Genomic DNA, 20,804 nt, shown 5'->3' with positions numbered 1-20,804 from the left:
CTATATATATATATATATATATATATAGAGAGACACACACACACATAGTTATATAGAGAATTCTTCACAACTTTCTTAATTCATAGGTTGGTTGCTCAATCAAAATTTTATCCTCCACGACAGTTATTCTATTAGAACTCTCTCCCCCATTTTATATATACTAAATCGCTCATAATTTTCAAAACGATTGATGTTAGTTCATATTTTTCTTATATTCTTACATTATAGTACGAAATTTAGTTGTTTTGTAATTGTCATTTTAGAATTTTATATTATTTATCGATTTTTTAGATATTAAAGTACCAGAGGGCACCATTTTTAGATCCCACCTCAGGTCTTAAAGGTCTAGCCATGGGCACCCTATCTTGGGTATCCTCAGTAGAAACCACATTCTCCCCCACCACCTCGGGCTCCTCATAAACTACCCATTCCACCCCCACGGGTTCAATGGCAGGCTCAACAATAAGTTCAATAACACACAAGCCTGAATCCATATCCAACTTCTTCACCAACCCATCTCGCGTGAACTTATACTTCTTTTTACGGAGCGCACTTCGTCGAGGCCCTCTGTGGCTCAGTCTTCATCGGCACCTCTACATTGGGCTTGTTTGTCGAGCCCTCAAGACGGCTTGACTTACATTTCTTACATGGGGCAATGGCTAGAAGCCCATTATGATGTGGTAAGCTCATCTACGTCGTAAACGGCAACACCAAATCTATCTCTGATTCCAGCCACCGATTGGAGCCTTTTAACCATGGCAGCAAAGTCCATCTCTGCCACACGCTTAGATCTAGCCAAAGGACCAGAGGCAATATGAATATCCACTAAAGCTGTCAAAGACGATAAAGGAGAAGGAGGCTCAATTATAGCAGTCACCAGCCTAAAACGAGCCACTAGTTTGGTTGCCGTGAAGCCGAGAATAGAGAAAGTGAGCTACGACGCCACCTCTACATATCATGACAATGAAGAAGCTCCATAAGGACTTCAACACCGTCAGCCCAAACCCTAACCAAAAATTCGGTTTAGGGGTTAAATAACAGCTTCACCACCGTCAAGCTCAATGACGTACTGGATGACACACCAACCACACGAGCCTCCGACACATCTAGAGGCCCTGCACACTTCCTGATATGCTGCAATAGAACACAAGTCCGACAAAAGCCCGACGTACGCTCATACATTAGGGTGAGCATTGCCGGAACCCTAGCCGTCCCGAATTCAAATCTTATCGGTGGAAAAGCTTGCGAGATAGAATATGACAAGTGGTGAAACACCCTCACTCGTGCCCTAGCACCCCTCTTGATCTCGTTCTCATTGATCTCCTCCAAGACTCCCAATGTTTCACCCACCAGTCACATCCTTTGTTGTCATCAATGTTGGCAGTAACCCCATGATCTTCACAGTAACCAGATCTGTGATCCCATTTGTTATAGAACCAAGTCCCCTATGAGACCACATAATCACGCTTCTCCTTACGCGTGTAAACTTCAGAAGGTAGCGATCTCCCTGAGCTCTCATATGGAGCCGATTCTTATACCCACATACACATGTGGGGGGCTCCTATCACTGCCGTAGGGGGCGGCAGCTTCTTCATTCCCACGAGGACCCCAACTGCGAATGGTTGACACGAGAGATTGTAGCATCTTTGGTCACCCAACAAACACTACCTTGCCCTTCTCCTTGAAGGTAATGGTTGTAGCAAATCGAGAGGAGAGGCCGTCCGACATGGTGCAACTGAGAATTGTGCTAAGCAAGAGTGAATGATGAAACCCTAGGGAGAGAGCGGTGCTAATACTTCTTTTGAGTTAAGTAAATTAACATATGTGTTGTCTATTGCATAATAGGCTTCAAGAGTTTCAGATCTGCTCAAGGGAAGGGGAAACACTAGAACGGGCTTCACTGGTGTATTCAATGGATTATTAGGAAAAAGGGTTTAGTATATCCAATGAATGAATTAAATAAAAAAGGGAGAGATCTGTTGTATTATGATATTGGCATCTTTTTAACCCAAAAAAAAAAATGATATTGGCATCTCACCTAGGAGTGACACTATAAGGGTCCAAATACTCCTTTATGACCCTATCTATCTAAATAGAGAGTGAATCCGACCACCTGTTTTTGCCCCATTATCTAAGTGTTGATTGTGTTTCAAACAACACGTAATGCTTAACAAAAGAAAAGGGAGCGTAATTTGTTGGAGAAACACGTTGATTTCATCGGTCAAGTAAATAACATAATGATATACATACTGTACATTAGCATAATGTCGATGGCAGTTAATATGGGGAATGCATACAAACGCAATAGTTGAAATTAATGACAAAATTGGAGTAGAGATTCTAGTGTTATTGCAAGATGAGGTCGTCTCTTATCCACCCAAATTTGAGATGGTGTTCACTTCTCTTGGAATTACAGTGCAACAAACAGTTCTTTCCATTTAGCCATTGCATTATTGGCTAATTAATGACCTCTTTCACACAGCACCCCCAACGGTCCAAAACACAGTGAAAGAAGATAAAAAGCACCACCATGACCAAAAATAACACCGCAAAACAGCATCCAATGCACATAACCTTCCGATCTGTTCCTTTCTCGGCTAAATTGACTGCACTGTTGCCAGCAATCTAATCCCATAAAGTCGAACAGGTGAGGAAATGAAGCACCCCATTCCCCCAAACACACAACAAAACAAAGATCATCACATATTTATAATTAAAAAAAGGAGAAGAACCCTAGGAGCGCCGAGACCCATTTCTGTGTATTATAATCCATGTTAGGTCCGAGTCCTAAAACGGTCGAGTTTTTGTACGGTTTTAACGTGACCCCCCTGGGACCCACACTGGTTACCATCCTCCCGTTGGTTGCTTCTTTGTCGCAGTGGGACCCGCACCCTGCATCCACCCATCATATATCAGCACCCAACCTCATCACTCTTTCTACCTCACTCTACTGGACCCAGAAAGCTCACCACAACCACAACACTCTCCCTATCTATCTATCCTCCACCCTGCTCTGTTCCACCAGAGCACGGCCATGGCTCTCCGCCACGTCACTCTCCTCCTCCTCCTGGTCCTCCTCTCCATCTGGGCTCCGCATTCAGGTAACAGTCATCACTATGAGCTCTCCTCACTCTGTCACTCTAATTTCAAGGCTGTGTCATTTTTACTCACTGTGTTTCGCTACTACATCTGCAGATGCCGGCTCGGTCGGAGTGAACTACGGAAGAATCGCCGACAACATCCCCTCCGCCTTCAAGGTCGCCTCCTTCCTCAAGTCCCAGGGCTTGGAGCGGGTCAAGGTCTTCGACTCCGACCCGGCTGTCCTCCGTGCCCTATCCGGATCCGGCATCAAAGTCACCGTAGATCTACCCAACGAGTTCCTCTCCTCCGCCGCCAAGACACAGATGTTCGCCACCAACTGGGTCCAGCGCAACGTCGTCGCCTACCACCCCAACACTCAAATCGAAGCCATCGCAGTCGGGAACGAGGTCTTCGTCGACACCCATAATACCACCAAGTACCTCATCGCCGCCATGAAGAACATCCACGCCGCCCTCGTCAAGTTCGACCTCGCCTCCGATATCAAAGTCTCCTCCCCCATTGCCCTCAGCGCCCTCCAGAACTCCTACCCCTCCTCCGCTGGGTCTTTCCGACCCGAGCTCGTCGAGCCCGTCTTCAAGCCCATGCTCGACTTCCTCCGTCAAACCAAGTCCTACCTCATGGTCAACGCCTACCCCTACTTCGCTTACGAGTCCAACGCTGACGTCATCTCCCTGGACTACGCTCTCTTCCGCGAGAATCCCGGCGTGGTCGACGCCGGCAGCGGCCTCAGGTACTTCAGTCTCTTCGACGCGCAGATCGATGCTGTTTTCGCCGCGATGAACGCGCTGAAATACGACGACATTGAGATGGTTGTTTCCGAGACCGGCTGGCCTTCTAAGGGAGACGAGAATGAGGTCGGAGCCAGCATTGAAAACGCCGCTGCCTACAACGGCAACCTCGTCCGTCGGATCCTAACCGGAGGTGGGACCCCGCTGCGCCCTAAGGCAGATCTGACCGTCTATCTCTTCGCGCTTTTCAACGAGGACAGGAAGTTCGGGCCCACGTCGGAGAGGAACTACGGGCTGTTCTTCCCCAACGAGAAGAAAGTCTACGACATCCCGTTCACCGTGGAGGGTCTCAAAAACTACCACGACCACAAGTCCCCTGTCTCCGGCCACCAGCACGAGACTTCTCCGGTGCCGGACACTGGCAGCGGCGACGTGGTGAAAACTCTGACCGGGAACACGTGGTGCGTGGCGAATGGTGAGGCCGGTGAGGAGAAGCTTCAGGCGGCTCTGGATTTCGCTTGCGGAGAGGGAGGGGCGGACTGCCATCAGATCCAGCCAGGCTCCACGTGTTACGATCCTAACACGCTCGAGGCTCATGCTTCGTTCGCGTTCAACAGTTACTACCAGAAAAAGGCGCGAGGAGCCGGCACGTGCTCTTTTGGCGGGGCGGCCTACGTAGTCTCGCAGCCACCTAGTGAGTACCCTATCATCACTTCTCCTTCATCTAGTAAATAAATTACGTTATTTGGCGCATGTTAGACCAGTGACATATTGCTTTGCTAAAATGAGCTGGATGGGACTAGTTCTTTTCCTCATGTGAAAGCTCGACTCTGGTCCACCACCTAATGTCGGAAAGTAGTCCACGCCAGGTTAAGTGGAAATCACGTGCTGGTCACGTGACCTATGTCCTGTCACTATTAGCCTCGGTTCTACCCCAATGTGTAATTATAGTAGTTTGATTCTGGTTTGAACATTGATTAAGGTTTTAATGTGGAAGTTTTTGTGGTTTTGTGTTTTGCAGAGTATGGGAAATGTGAGCTGCCCATTAGCTGAAGGGAGAAGTAAGAATATGAGGACGGGCTAATAGCTGTGTTTAGATTTGCTAATTGTAGTAGTGGGGGTTATTGTTTTTGATAATTTTTTTCTTTATGGTACTTGAATGTTTTTGTACACCCTTTTATTAACGGTAACTATGATGTTCATATCTATATAATACATTTCAGTTTCCTAATGGTGTTCGGTTTCATGGCTTAATAGCTAATTTGCTATATTAGGAGTGTCAATTTGTTAACTTCGATTTTATTTCTACCAATTTGCTAAGTTTCAAATTAAGGGTCGGTAATGGGCTTGGCCCGGCCTATTACTATCGAGCGGGCCTTAACCATTTTTTCAATTTTTCTAACCGGGTTTAAGTCGGGCTTTTCAATAAAATCAATACCCACGAGTTGTCAATGCGCTTTTTCGGGCTGGGCCGGATTTTTGAACGGTACCCACGGGCATTACGGCCCAATGATGACCCTTAATTCACTTACATTTATGAAGCAAGAATATAATGAAGGCAGTCCACAAAATCTTGTTCTAATCTCGTTCTTTGTAGCTTAGTTTAGAGCTAGAGTACGTGAGAGGTTCTCTAATATATAGTCACTCGTATTAGTGGGAGCAATGTGCATGGAGCAGTGTGGGTTTGGTGTTGGGGCACATAAAATAATAGACGGACCAAAAGTACGTGTACGAAGCATCTTATTGGAAAGGGAAAGGTACCCATGATGTTTCATATTTTGTATAGTATAGTCTCTTGTAATATGTCGTGGATTCACAGTACCCATGTGCCCAAAGGACCACCTACTCAAGTGCGTCCAAGATATTGAGTTGCATACATGTGTATCATGTCTGCAATTTTATTTCACTTTGTGCTTCGATTTTTTACGTACATGTTCTCTGTGCTTCAATGATTTACGTACATGTTTAGAAAGATTCACGTCACTGAGCTGGTCTTGTATTCTAACCAGAGAGGACCAACCCTACCTCTGTATTTTCAATGTGAGATTTCGACCACATGTTGATCTTCAACCAAGCACTCATCGAATTTGATCTCTTCCTTGCTCTCGTGAAAAGATTCCTTGAGGGACGAAGGATGAAAATGCTGGAGAGGCTTAGGTGAGCTTGGAGCCAGTGCGGAAATCATTGAGCCAGTGTATTAAGAAACGATACATTGAAGACGGTTAGGATTCATGACTCTTTAATATAGATGCATGAATGTTTAAGATGACACACCATTATTAACCCAAAAGATCACACACCATATTCTTACAAGTGGTGCATAGAAAAATTACACAACACAAAACCTCGCGTTTACTATAAAAATTACACAACCCATTTGTTGGTTCTGTTTTGGGTTTGTCCCATTTCATTTCTTTCAGCTTTATTAGCTTCTTGGATGGGGCAATCATATAAAGTATGATCATCATCTAGATTACCAGACACTTGGAGTTTGTCCTGATAATGATCGTGTGAAATAAAATGAAAATGAACTGCAACTAGTTAAAGCGATTTGGTTCAAACCAGCTAGTTTAATTAGTGAGGTTTTGTTTGGCATGTTCGACCCTCTTGTTCATTTTCCACCTCTAAGTTGCAAAGAATCTAGAGATCAATTGATCAAGGACGAAGAGAAAGGAAACAAAAACTGTAATAACCCTAAATTTCAAATACATTATTTGAATTAAATTGAGTTCTATAAAGACATGAATTGCAGTTTAAATGAAAATGATTGTTGCAAACGTTACGAAGCGAAAACGAAAACGTTTTCAGAACGCTTAATTTGAAAAACGTTACGTTTCCGTAACAAATATATCGACTTTTATTCCGTCGATCGTTTGTGAAAACTTTCTTCACGAAAGTTGTAGAGCTCGTCGATACGAGTGCGTGGACATGTGACGCGTTCAAATCGGACGTCGGAGGTGGAAGTTATTAACGCCGGAAGTTAGTTTCCGATTTTGGAAACGAGTATAAAAAGGAATTATTGTGATTAGGGTTTCCATTTTCAGGAAACCCTCTCTCTTCTCTCTTTCCGCCTCCCTCTTCCTCTCTCTCTCTCTCTCTCTCTCTCTCTCTCTCTCTCTCTCGGCCCGAGCTCATTCTCCCTCATTTCTTTCTTCTTCTATTTTCTTCTTCACCGAGACCCCGCCGTCTCCTTCTCCACCATCTTGATCGCCTTTTCATCCTCTTCCAAGCCATGTTCCTCAATCATCCGCTGCACCCACGAATTTGTGAGATTAAATCGAGGCAGTGGAACACCACCGAAGAAGCTCATCACCTTCGGCGGATTTCGACGATGATTTCCTTCTTCTTTGGGTGAGCTTGCCTAAACCCTTCATACCCAATCTAATTGTTATTTCAATTTGATGAATCAGGGACTAATCCCTCTTGTTCCTCCTCCTTTTCTGGGTTTATTACCGTCGGTACACCATCATCACCGTCACCCTCCTCTTGTCGCAATGGAGAGCTCGCCTGACCCTAATTGGTCTAAAAGAGACTTGAAGCAATCTCAGCCGTCCAAGGGACAGTGGCAATGAAGAAGGAGGACTGCAGGAACTCGGATTGGAGTCAAGGACAGAGCAGCATCCTCGGCTTGCATTTTTAGTTCTTCAGGTGGCAATTCTGCTCCTAACCCTCTGATTGATGTTTTCAGTTCTTGTGAAAGCTATGTTGTTGTTGTATGCCGAATTGGGAGAGTTAGAATAAGAGGTTTGGAGGCCGGAGTAGTGATCGGAGACAATGGGGTGAATTCCCCTGTTTTTACCATTTTACAGTTACCTTTTTACCATTTTACTGTGATGTGAAATGACAAAAATACCCATGGCAGAAAGTTACTGTTTTACTATTTACGTTTTTATCCTAAATTACCTTCAGTAAAAGTAAAAAAAAAAGAAATTTCAGAAGGGTAAATCAGTAATTAACATTTACTGAGACAGTAGTTACATTGAATAGTATTCGTACGTACAAAAATACATAAACAGTATATACACGTACAGAAATACGTATGATTGTGTATTTGTACAGTAACCGTGAATAGTAACAGTGAACAGTAACACTGAACAGTAACTTCGTAAAACCGAAAATTGCTGAACAGTAACCGATTATTACTGTTTCGGCATTTAAAGGTTTACGAAACGATTCTAAATTCTTTCTTATCTTTTCAAGGTGATCTATAAAGCGAGGCAAGGAAATTATCTTCGGAATTGTGGGATTACGCTCAAGTTATTAAGGTGAGTAAAATCTCACTGAATTACGAATCTACCCTCGTGGTGATTCAACATTTTTGCAAGTGTGTTTATTAAATGAATTACAACATGTATATAATTTAGCGGACTACATATATACAGTATAATGGTAATAAGTACATATATATATATAGTTCGTTAAATTACATACTGTTATTAATTCATTGAAAATAATCAATTCGGTGACAGAAAATATGACATGTATAGGATATAGAGAACGATGTATATAGTATAAATGGTAAATAAATACGAATATATATAGTTCGCTATATACTATACTGTTATGATTTTATTGTGGTGATATTGTGAAAGTTTTAAAACGTACAATATGATGTGTGATTATTGTACATGATTTTATCACGGAAAATGTGAATTATTGTGATTGGTCTTCGGACGTGATGTGTGGTACAATATGATGTGAGATTATTGTACATGTGAGGCAAGTCGGAACCTAGCCTTTGGCCGGGCGAAAGTTACGATACAGTTAGAGCTCTAGTCTGTCTGCCATAGTACTGCATGAGGGTAACGGGTGGTTACCTGATCATGGGTACTCAGCTTGTGTGGATGTTGGGTGGCGGGTGGTTACCCAACATCAGCGGTATACTAAGTGAGGGGTAACGGATGTGTACCAGCGCTCATTAGATACCATTGTGTGAAAGTATTAGAGTAACCAGATGGGTTGCTCGTTTTCTCATGATTTTCATTATACTGTGTTGCTGTGGAGTTGTGTCGTTTATGAGACGAGAGTTATTTTTATATTTTACTCATACGAGCTGTAAAGCTTACCGGGTTTGTGTTTGCAATCCCGGTGCACCAATATCAATGGTGTAGGGGATACTTCCACAGGTGCTGAGTAGTGGTGATCGGGTGACGACTCCGAAGACTCAAAGTCGATTGCATCCAGTCGTGGTGAGGTTCCTGTGTGGATTGTGTGTGAGTTTCTCTGTGATTTCATTGTGAGGTTGTTGTGAGGATTATACAATTCCATTTGTTAAATGTTGAATTAGCATTTGGTTTGTAATAATCGGCTTGACTGAGTTATGTTTTAAACTCAGAGGTGATCCGCTGTGACATTAAATGATTTCATTTTCAGTGAGATTGTTTTTGGTGTTCTAACGACTTTGAAATTTTGAGTTTTTGGGCTCGAAATTTTAGGGTCGTTACAGTTGGTATCAGAGCCTAAGTGCGTATTTGGCGATTATCTATACCATCCGGGAGCGATGATCCGACTGCAGGCGGGCACCCATCACATGCTCCTCGGTATTGATATGTTGTCGGGTACGCGAGAGTGTTAGGAGCCATACCTTATGGTTTGGTCCTGTAGAGAGTATTGTGACGATACTCCGATGATTCACCTTCTTCTGAAATTTCATGATTGATTTTGGTTGGATCTATTTTGTCGAATTCGAGACTTCACATGTATGACTGAGTGTTAATTGTTGAATGGTGATGAATTTGGAAAATGGTCGTGGACAGTGTCGAGGACGGACGAGAGGTCGAGGCCGAGTTAGGGCTGCAGGCCGAGTCCGCAATGTGGAGAACCTTTATGAGGAGGCTGCTCCACTGGAAAGACAAGTTGATCTTGTTGCTATCGTTAGAGACGATAGTCGTGTGTTGAGGTTGATCAAGGACATGAGTGAGCTGCTAGTGCTGTCATTTCATGACGCTTGGATCATATGGTAGCGGACCATTGGATCGAGAGTATTGGGACTTACTTAGTAATGATTGAGTACTCTGAGTTAGAGAAGACGAGGATAGCCGCATTCATTTATTGATAGTTGGCAGTGGAGGGGTTAGGATTGATTCCTACGCCTATGGGAAACTCTTTATGTGTCACTTCACTTTTGGAGTGTTCCTCGAAATTGGAGACAATGAAAGGCCTATCCTATTGTGATTGGAAGTAGAGAGTTCTCTGCTTATTTGATAGTGATTCCTGACCACACTATGAGGTAATCTGAGGAATCGATTGGTTGAGGCCGCAGTACGCAGTGATTGATTGTTTTGACATGGTGGGTTCTTTTGTAGACCCAGGAAACCAGAGTTTCGTATCTCTGACTCGAGTCGGATAATGCCATGAGAGCTTGAGTCATAGCATATGTTGAGTATGTGGATCTGAAGTAGCTATCACAGACATTGTTGTGATGTCTCAGTAAAGTGAGACGTTTCCGGAGATACTGTGTTATAGCACCTATAACGAAGACGTCGTATGGATGGGACAAATGAATTCAAAGACTTAATGACTGGTGCGATCAGCTTAGAGAGGCTACCATACTCTCTGAGTTTGACATGCGATCCAGATACTGGAATGCTAACAGGTTTGAGTATATAGTTTCCTATCAGGGCAGAGAACTGTCAAGGAGTCTTGATAGAGAGCGTTGACCCTATGTTGAGGGATGTTCAGTGTTTAAATGTTGAGGACTAGATTTTAGTTATGCAACTAATCTAAGATGAAGCCTAACAAGGTTGAGATATTATGTTCACGTAAAAGATGTGTAGACCATAGGTTGGAGTTGGTTAACGAAAATTTTCGTGACTAGCATCTCTAACGCTATTGGTAACAGAGTGGTAGGGCGTATGATATGTCCATAAGTGGTAAATACAATTATTGAAATGGGATTCACATTTTGTTGACGTGACATTCCAAACTTGTTTTGGTTCGGCTATAGATAATTGATGTTACGCATTGTTCTTGGGTGAACAAGAAATATAAGGTAATGGAGAAATCTCAATGTGGCGATATGAATTAATTATTTGCTAGATGAGCATTTAAATGAGAACACTGATCTTTCAGGATTTAATTATTTCGGTGTTGGGGACTGGAACTTCACAATGCCACAGGTCCAAGTGAGACGCAATGGCGGTGAAGTGACTCTATTGAAGGTTGGGTATGAGAAGACCTTAGCTTAATGATGTTTAACGATTTGGTCGTGACAAGTACCTTCTAACTGGTAAAGGAATGGTTGAGGACTAAATTTTCTTTCAAGTGCAAGTGGCGTTAATGTTGGAGACTTAGAAGTTCTTTTCCTCTATGCATCAGATTGTTTATTGTTGGATAAGGAGAAGTTGACTGAAGTGTTCAACAAGGGATAAATTTTACAATAAAGAGTGCTCAACTATATTACTGCTTGCAGAGAAGTTATTTTGGCCGAATGCGTTGGCCATGAGAGTTCTTAATGGAAGTAAAGAAACAACGGTTTAGAATGGTGGTATAGCGATCATTTTGGGGTTAGTTTCGAGGAGATAGTGTACCTAATATCGGGTTCTGTTGAAGTAATTACTAAACTTATTAGTACTACAACGGAGGGAGGAACCAATATCTTAGATGATGCACGGGGGCATTTGTGTGGACCGTATGTCTTACATTTGAGGCATGTATGAACCAGGGGGTAAAGTATATCTCAGTTGTGGTCGTGTTGGATTTTGTGCTGTAAAGTTCACCTAATTTTCATGTTCCACCGTTGTGAGATAAATACCTTCTTGTCTGAACCCCAAATTGTGGCATACCACTCATGGAAGCAAGAAGTTGTAATTAATTTTCGACGGTAAGTTTTGGTGAGTGTGATGGGATGCGTGATGCGTCACTCTTGTGGTGGCGGTAGAGGTTCTCTATTGCCTTGTGCGTATATTAGTCGATTCTCTGGTGAAATTTTGGAGAGTAACTCATAATCCTCGGTGGTGTTCTGTGGTGGTTGTGAACTCAATGAGTTAAGAATTCTTTATCGTGTTGCCGATACAAATATGGTACTGGAGTGGGTATCATGCACGACAACTTTTTATGGTTATAATAAGATGATCATGAAGGGGATCATTTTGTTGACTGGAAGGATTGGTAGGTTCGTTATTCTAGCAATGTGTTGTGGTGAAGTCATGAAAGTATTGTCGTGATAAAGCACGTTTATTTGAAAACCACTATGTGTGATGAAAGTCGTAGGCATGTGTTAATCATTGGTTTGACTCATGTTAGATATTGAGAGTTTGACCATGCTTGGTGGTAGGAGCTAACTCATGACGTGAGGATAGTCTGTCAAATCGTAAGAGAGTGGTGAACTAGACAAAAGAGGGCGTCGACGCCTCCATGTTGAAAACATCATGATGTTTCGGGAGGATGGTTATATTTTGAGTAGCTCACATGCGACTATTATTGTTAGGACATGTGACAGATTGTCTGATGTAGAAAGTTTGAGGTAACGGAAGATAGGTTGAGAGCTTGTATGCTGGATTTTTAAGGTAGCTGTGAAATCATGTGAGATTGATTGAGTTTGCCTACAACAACTGTTACCATTCTAGCATTGGCATGGCACCTTATGAGGCTCTTTATGGTAGACCATGTCGATCTCCGATCTGTTGGGCCGAAGTTGGTGATGAGGCACTGATGGGTCCAGACGTGGTTCAGGAAACCACAGAAAAGATCTCGATCATCCGGGATAGAATTCGGACCGCTCAGAGCAGACAGAAGAGCTATGCGGACTTGAAAAGGAGACATGTGGAATTTGAGGTCGGTGATCATGTGTTCTTGAAAGTTTCACCTATGAGGGGTGTAGTGAGATTCGGTAAGAAGGGAAGTTGGCACCGAGGTACGTTGGGCCCTTTGTGATACTTGAGAAAGTGGGCGAACTAGCATATCGACTAGCCTTGCCTACTAGCATGTCGAGTGTTCACAACGTCTTCCACATTTCCATGTTAAGGAAGTATGTACCAGATGAGTCACGTGTGATCGATCATAGCACCATTGAAGTGAAGGAAAATGCCACACTTGTGGTTGAACCGGTTCGTATCCTGGATAGATCCACAAAGAAGCTTCGGAGGAAAAATGTGGAGCTAGTCAAGGTATTGTGGAGTCACCATGACGAGGGTGATGCATCTTGGGAGCTAGAGTCAAACATGATGACCAGATATCCACAGTTGTTTGTTGAGTGAGTTTGAATTTCGGGACGAAATTCCTTTAAGGGGGGTAGATTGTAATAACCCTAAATTTCAAATACATTATTTGAATTAAATTGAGTTCTATAAAGACATGAATTGCAGTTTAAATGAAAATGATTGTTGCAAACGTTACGAAGCGAAAACGAAAACGTTTTCAGAACGCTTAATTTGAAAAACGTTACGTTTCCGTAACAAATATATCGACTTTTATTCCGTCGATCGTTTGTGAAAACTTTCTTCACGAAAGTTGTAGAGCTCGTCGATACGAGTGCGTGGACATGTGACGCGTTCAAATCGGACGTCGGAGGTGGAAGTTATTAACGCCGGAAGTTAGTTTCCGATTTTGGAAACGAGTATAAAAAGGAATTATTGTGATTAGGGTTTCCATTTTCAGGAAACCCTCTCTCTTCTCTCTTTCCGCCTCCCTCTTCCTCTCTCTCTCTCTCTCTCTCTCTCTCTCTCTCTCTCTCTCGGCCCGAGCTCATTCTCCCTCATTTCTTTCTTCTTCTATTTTCTTCTTCACCGAGACCCCGCCGTCTCCTTCTCCACCATCTTGATCGCCTTTTCATCCTCTTCCAAGCCATGTTCCTCAATCATCCGCTGCACCCACGAATTTGTGAGATTAAATCGAGGCAGTGGAACACCACCGAAGAAGCTCATCACCTTCGGCGGATTTCGACGATGATTTCCTTCTTCTTTGGGTGAGCTTGCCTAAACCCTTCATACCCAATCTAATTGTTATTTCAATTTGATGAATCAGGGACTAATCCCTCTTGTTCCTCCTCCTTTTCTGGGTTTATTACCGTCGGTACACCATCATCACCGTCACCCTCCTCTTGTCGCAATGGAGAGCTCGCCTGACCCTAATTGGTCTAAAAGAGACTTGAAGCAATCTCAGCCGTCCAAGGGACAGTGGCAATGAAGAAGGAGGACTGCAGGAACTCGGATTGGAGTCAAGGACAGAGCAGCATCCTCGGCTTGCATTTTTAGTTCTTCAGGTGGCAATTCTGCTCCTAACCCTCTGATTGATGTTTTCAGTTCTTGTGAAAGCTATGTTGTTGTTGTATGCCGAATTGGGAGAGTTAGAATAAGAGGTTTGGAGGCCGGAGTAGTGATCGGAGACAATGGGGTGAATTCCCCTGTTTTTACCATTTTACAGTTACCTTTTTACCATTTTACTGTGATGTGAAATGACAAAAATACCCATGGCAGAAAGTTACTGTTTTACTATTTACGTTTTTATCCTAAATTACCTTCAGTAAAAGTAAAAAAAAAAGAAATTTCAGAAGGGTAAATCAGTAATTAACATTTACTGAGACAGTAGTTACATTGAATAGTATTCGTACGTACAAAAATACATAAACAGTATATACACGTACAGAAATACGTATGATTGTGTATTTGTACAGTAACCGTGAATAGTAACAGTGAACAGTAACACTGAACAGTAACTTCGTAAAACCGAAAATTGCTGAACAGTAACCGATTATTACTGTTTCGGCATTTAAAGGTTTACGAAACGATTCTAAATTCTTTCTTATCTTTTCAAGGTGATCTATAAAGCGAGGCAAGGAAATTATCTTCGGAATTGTGGGATTACGCTCAAGTTATTAAGGTGAGTAAAATCTCACTGAATTACGAATCTACCCTCGTGGTGATTCAACATTTTTGCAAGTGTGTTTATTAAATGAATTACAACATGTATATAATTTAGCGGACTACATATATACAGTATAATGGTAATAAGTACATATATATATATAGTTCGTTAAATTACATACTGTTATTAATTCATTGAAAATAATCAATTCGGTGACAGAAAATATGACATGTATAGGATATAGAGAACGATGTATATAGTATAAATGGTAAATAAATACGAATATATATAGTTCGCTATATACTATACTGTTATGATTTTATTGTGGTGATATTGTGAAAGTTTTAAAACGTACAATATGATGTGTGATTATTGTACATGATTTTATCACGGAAAATGTGAATTATTGTGATTGGTCTTCGGACGTGATGTGTGGTACAATATGATGTGAGATTATTGTACATGTGAGGCAAGTCGGAACCTAGCCTTTGGCCGGGCGAAAGTTACGATACAGTTAGAGCTCTAGTCTGTCTGCCATAGTACTGCATGAGGGTAACGGGTGGTTACCTGATCATGGGTACTCAGCTTGTGTGGATGTTGGGTGGCGGGTGGTTACCCAACATCAGCGGTATACTAAGTGAGGGGTAACGGATGTGTACCAGCGCTCATTAGATACCATTGTGTGAAAGTATTAGAGTAACCAGATGGGTTGCTCGTTTTCTCATGATTTTCATTATACTGTGTTGCTGTGGAGTTGTGTCGTTTATGAGACGAGAGTTATTTTTATATTTTACTCATACGAGCTGTAAAGCTTACCGGGTTTGTGTTTGCAATCCCGGTGCACCAATATCAATGGTGTAGGGGATACTTCCACAGGTGCTGAGTAGTGGTGATCGGGTGACGACTCCGAAGACTCAAAGTCGATTGCATCCAGTCGTGGTGAGGTTCCTGTGTGGATTGTGTGTGAGTTTCTCTGTGATTTCATTGTGAGGTTGTTGTGAGGATTATACAATTCCATTTGTTAAATGTTGAATTAGCATTTGGTTTGTAATAATCGGCTTGACTGAGTTATGTTTTAAACTCAGAGGTGATCCGCTGTGACATTAAATGATTTCATTTTCAGTGAGATTGTTTTTGGTGTTCTAACGACTTTGAAATTTTGAGTTTTTGGGCTCGAAATTTTAGGGTCGTTACAAAAACAGAGTGGAGAGACGAGGTGCATATGTACCCACACCACTAAGTTCATACGTTCCTAATTCTATTGCGGTGTCTACAACTGTGACAGACTTACAGTTGGTATAAGGGCTTGAAATACCTGGATGCACGGATGATTGCTTAAAGAGTTTGTTAACCAGGTTGTTAGGTTGTTAAATTGTGATAACTGATGAGAATTACGTAGTGCAATGGAATTCAGCAATTCTATATATCTTTTCTTAAGTTCTTGCTTCTATCAACTGCTAGCTTATATAAGTAGTATTTAACACTTAACACCATGATCAGAAGTAGAAGAGATCTCGTCTCTCTGATTCACTAACACGAAGACAAGATTTATTCACATCCGTAGGTGCATCAAAAGGTAAGATAATTCTTACAGCAGCTACACGTTTTACAGGACCGATCGGTCCGCATAATCGTTTACCCATAGGCAAACAAAGAGACGAACAATAATGTCATCATTCGTACATAGATCAGAAAAAACAACGCAAACACCATAGCCAACATCATTCACATTTCACAATGTCATAATAACAATCCGAACACCTTTCTTTTCCAACAACAGAAAAGACTAAAGAAGTATATATATACACACACACACGAAGATTCATCCCATTATTTTCTAGTTAAAGGCTTAAAGCTTGCCAATTTGGACGTCTTTTGCATCAAGCTGCTGCTGTTTTCCTTCATGGATCATTCTGCTGCTGAAAGCTCTTTGTTTCTTCTGAGTCTCAGTTGGAAGCTTAACTTCTGTTGCCAAACCCACAAGTTCAAGAAATCTTATGACATACCAAGTAACATCAATTTGCCACCATTCCAAGCCGTGGCGAGCTGAATGCTGAAAAGCATGGTGATTATTATGCCAACCTTCTCCATGTGCCAGCAATGCAATCAACCTGTCGATCGATCAATAATATTAATTTTCACGTAAGCATGCGAGAGTGAATATAGGCGCGCGCTAGATTTAACATATAGAAGCAAGTCTTGAAATGGTTAATGTGCAAGGTTAAGTAGCATGCAGATATGAGATTTGATATGTCAGTTTGCAAGGTTAGCTAGCTACGCTACCATGAAACCATTAAAATCTATCGCAACACTAATTACGTACTGATATACATGTTTTGCAAGGCTTGGATTTTCCGATAACATATACTATATTTGATAACATAATCTTACCAGTTGTTTCTAGATAAATCACCAGTTTCCCATGCTTGATGTCCCCATGTATGGCAAATTGAATTTAGTGCAAATGTAGCATGGAGATAAAGTACCGTTCTCACACCCTGCAAAAGAGAACAAAACAAGAGCAAATTCAAAGATAAGTAAACTGGAAATTTGATGGTAAACCAAAACACGGCGCGAACAGTGAGTTATAGAGTCGCTAGATCATGCGAGTGGTGTAATTCAGAACAACATTTTACGGTTTTTTCCTGCCATGCAGGCAAGTGCCAGGAGCTAGATCTACTAGCAAGATTGGGGAAATGAATTCAAATAAATTGGAGGCTCTATATATTGTTTCCAATCAATAAAAGAAAAATGATTTGGTCACAGTAGCAAATTCCCGAATTCGAATGGCGAGCTAATACTATTGTTGCCCTTGCGGCAAGTCATGTCTGTAATTCCCATTTCTTTGTTTATATCAGGCTTGACGTCTATTCCCACAAAAACAAAAGCAAGGCCAGGACAATATATATGAGAAGTTGTGCATTTTTACCATTCCCCAAACCAAAAAGGGCATTCCTCCAACTAAATACAACAGAACTCCGAGAGCAGTATAATGAAGTGGGTATGTATAATGGAGAAATATGTAGTATGGTTGTCTCTTCAAGTCGTTAACATTCTTAAGTCGTGCGTCATACTGCAAAAAAAAAAATAAAGTATAACTTTAAGCTCCAAATTTTTTCATGTACCTAGGTTCGAACCAAGGATTACACCAATCTACTTCTTGGTGTTAATTTTAACTATATATATATAATATGTGAAAATCTGAACACAAAGTGATCAGAAGGGAATCGAAGAAGACTAGGGTTCGGAATCTACTATAGACTTATAGAGGGAGAGAATATATATTTACACTTCCATTTCGACCACGGTAATCAAGCGCCCAACCAATATGACTGAACCAAAATCCTTTAACTGGGCTATGGGGGTCTTTCACTGTGTCTGTAAATTGATGATGGGATCTGTGTACGCTCACCCAATCAAGTGGACTTCTCTGCAATCAGAAAAATGTTATATAAGAATAAAACACAAGCTGTGAACTCATCATCTCATCAATCTATCTTTAGAGTGATTAGAGTTATTCCACAGACATATACATACCTGTAGTGACAGAACCCCACAATAGGCAAAGAAGTACTCGAGCCATCTAGGAAGCTTGAAGCTTCTGTGAGAGAGATTCCTATGGAACGAAACGGTTACTCCGATACCTGAGATAAAGTATAGTCCAGTGGCCAACCAAAACGCAGTGCATGTGAAGTAAAATGGCGCAAGGAGAGAAAGGAAATGCAGAAAGGCCAGGCTTGTGAAAGTGGCTATGTCCACAAAGTTCCATTCCCTCGCCAAAAACTCCACTCGCCATTTCACCAGCCAGTAGTCCCAATCAATCATTTTTAGCGCGGGTTTATCTGCCTGCTGGTTCTGTTTCTTTTATCTGCGATTCCTTGGATATGATAGTACGTAGAATATATATATATATATATATATATATATATATTTGTAACACATTACGTATTGAGAATGTTGCAAGGGCTAGTACTGTACGTACGTGTTTGTTTGTTAGTTTTATACAGGGGTACGGTGAGGGGTGGTGGATTCAGTGGTTGCAATTCCTTATTTGTCTATGCTGGCCAGTTGGTGGTTGAAGAACTCAACTACGTACCTTTTTTCCCACAAAATAACGATGAACAAAAGTACGTAGCATGGTTGAGACGTACAGAAAATCGCCCAAGAAAGGCTTCGCTGCAAGATCAATTGCAAAAACCTACTTGTAGGTCAAGAATGGCATAACAAGTTTTTCACTCCATCCTATATGTACGTGTACTTGTGTACTCAACAATATATATTAATCAAAGTTGTTCACGATCGTATAATTTTACAAACTAGAATATCTAGGGTTTACGGATGTGATAATTAAAAAAGTGGGGATATAAATTACAAAGTTAAGCATTGGCTATACATTTTAGGGATTTAGAATTACACCCAATTTTCAAGATAAGTTTAAATAAAACTCACTAAATATACATTTTCAGTAAACATCTAAAATGTGTCAATTATGATATATTTTATGTCATATTTTTCATGAAATTTATAAATTTCCACCATTTAATATTTATAACATCAGATGATAATAAGTTTAATTTGACATTATATCTTAAATGCCATGATTATGAGGTTTTTGTAATGCTGACAAATTTTATGTTTCAATCAATTTATTTATTATTGCAAGAATCATGGATTGTTTCCTATAATTTATTGTAAAGTTAGGTGCTAAAGAATTTATTCTCTATATATAAGGTAGAATCATAACTAAGCCTCAAAAAATTAGAATATACTACTAGAATTTACCCATTTGGTGACAAACCACTTTGTCACCTATTCTGAAATTTTCGTGACCTAAAGGTTTGGGTGACAAAAAATTTCGTCACCCATTGCGTCACCTATAGTGCGTGACCCATTCTTATAGGTGACGAAATCCCAAGTTCGTCACTAAATTATGTTTGGGTGACAAAATCATTTGTGACCCATTCCCTCAGATTTTTGTCACCATTTTTTTCTTCTTCTTTATATAGAATAAACGAGATCTAAATGGGTTTCAATTGTCAAGCTACTAACCTCAATTTTGAAATTTGGAAGAGGTACGGTTTGGGGAATTGGGGTTTGTCGAAGCTTGGCAGAGTGTTTGGTGGTTTGGTGATAGAAAAAGAGGAGAGAGTTGTAATCGAAAGTTGAAACCATTAAACAAAAAGTTTGACTTTCGAAATCCTAGTGACGAACTTACAAAGTTTGTGACTATTTCCAATTATGGGTGACAAATATGAAGTTTGTGACCTATACTTTCGTGACTAAAGGTGTAATTTGTTGTAGTGGTACATATTATTTCTAGTTGACTTGAGTTTCAAATACTCTGGTATATATGAAGTTTATCTAATGAATATTTTCGTATGACACCTCTATATTAGACTCTAATTTTTATTGTACCTCGTCATTGGGTTTTCTATGACTTAAGCCCTATTTAATAGGTACATTAATAATGTAAATGGTTGAGATAAATAGGTTATCTCGATCAAGATTAAACATGAATAATATACTTAGAAGAAGTGAAAAAATTATCAAAGAACAAAATTGTGTAACTTATAATTAGATATCTTTCAAATAGACATAACATCAAATGTGGTAGGAGTGAAAATGCAATCCAATCAGTAAAACAAAACTCTTTCCTTCATTTGATTTCGTTCTCCAACCACTTTCGCAACACAATCCGTACAACAAAATATTTTCCCCATTTCTTTTTCAACCTCTTTCTTTTCACATGACACTTATTTGAAGAGTATATATATATATATATATATATATATACATAAAACAAGGTAAGAAATTAATAATGTAATATTTATGTTAAAGTTAAATCCAACTAAATTTTAGCTTAGCATTTGCAGTCTCATTCATACGGTCAGAAGCTGACTGTGAAATCCATGGTCAATCACCATTGGATATAAATCCAAGAGTTGAAAATAAAATAACTCAATTTAAAAAAGATTCTCCTCACTCTTGGATTTACCTCCAATGGTGGTTGAGCATGAATTTCACAGTCAGTAGCTGACCGTGTGAACAAGATTGTAGCATTTGAATCCAAATTGATGCTAAAATTGAGTATGATACTAAATATAGCAATATACAATCTGAAAGGCATATCAGTGAATAAAAAAAATGAAAAAAACTATCAATTATAACAAA

At 40.6% G+C, this 20,804-nt stretch overlaps 2 protein-coding genes and 2 long non-coding RNA genes across 4 annotated transcripts; 3 read left to right on the top strand and 1 right to left on the bottom strand.

The window, feature by feature from the left end:
* The first annotated feature begins 2,947 nt into the window (after positions 1 to 2,947).
* On the top strand, positions 2,948 to 5,061 carry LOC126797585 (glucan endo-1,3-beta-glucosidase 12). The gene is made up of 3 exons (XM_050524237.1): positions 2,948 to 3,101; positions 3,196 to 4,524; positions 4,852 to 5,061. The coding sequence occupies exons 1-3, from the start codon at positions 3,035 to 3,037 to the stop codon at positions 4,881 to 4,883; spliced, it is 1,428 nt and encodes a 475-aa protein (XP_050380194.1). The 5' UTR covers positions 2,948 to 3,034; the 3' UTR covers positions 4,884 to 5,061.
* A 1,731-nt stretch (positions 5,062 to 6,792) lies between these two features.
* LOC126800377 (uncharacterized) lies at positions 6,793 to 9,229 on the top strand. The gene is made up of 3 exons (XR_007672708.1): positions 6,793 to 7,478; positions 8,031 to 8,095; positions 8,942 to 9,229. It is a non-coding gene; the product is annotated as an uncharacterized LOC126800377 (long non-coding RNA).
* Positions 9,230 to 13,242: 4,013 nt separating this feature from the next.
* LOC126800376 (uncharacterized) lies at positions 13,243 to 15,782 on the top strand. Its single transcript, XR_007672707.1, has 3 exons — positions 13,243 to 14,031; positions 14,584 to 14,648; positions 15,495 to 15,782. It is a non-coding gene; the product is annotated as an uncharacterized LOC126800376 (long non-coding RNA).
* Positions 15,783 to 16,482: 700 nt separating this feature from the next.
* LOC126798279 (palmitoyl-monogalactosyldiacylglycerol delta-7 desaturase, chloroplastic-like) lies at positions 16,483 to 18,488 on the bottom strand. The gene is made up of 5 exons (XM_050525195.1): positions 18,171 to 18,488; positions 17,923 to 18,063; positions 17,563 to 17,706; positions 17,025 to 17,131; positions 16,483 to 16,744 (listed from the first exon to the last, which is right to left on the bottom strand). The coding sequence occupies exons 1-5, from the start codon at positions 18,456 to 18,458 to the stop codon at positions 16,483 to 16,485; spliced, it is 942 nt and encodes a 313-aa protein (XP_050381152.1). The 5' UTR covers positions 18,459 to 18,488.
* Positions 18,489 to 20,804: the final 2,316 nt, after the last annotated feature.

This window comes from Argentina anserina, chromosome 6 (assembly GCF_933775445.1).
Source record: "Argentina anserina chromosome 6, drPotAnse1.1, whole genome shotgun sequence".
Classification (NCBI taxonomy): Eukaryota; Viridiplantae; Streptophyta; class Magnoliopsida; order Rosales; family Rosaceae; genus Argentina; species Argentina anserina.
Note: the sequence above shows the minus strand (reverse complement) of the source record. Positions and strands in the feature narration are given on the sequence as shown.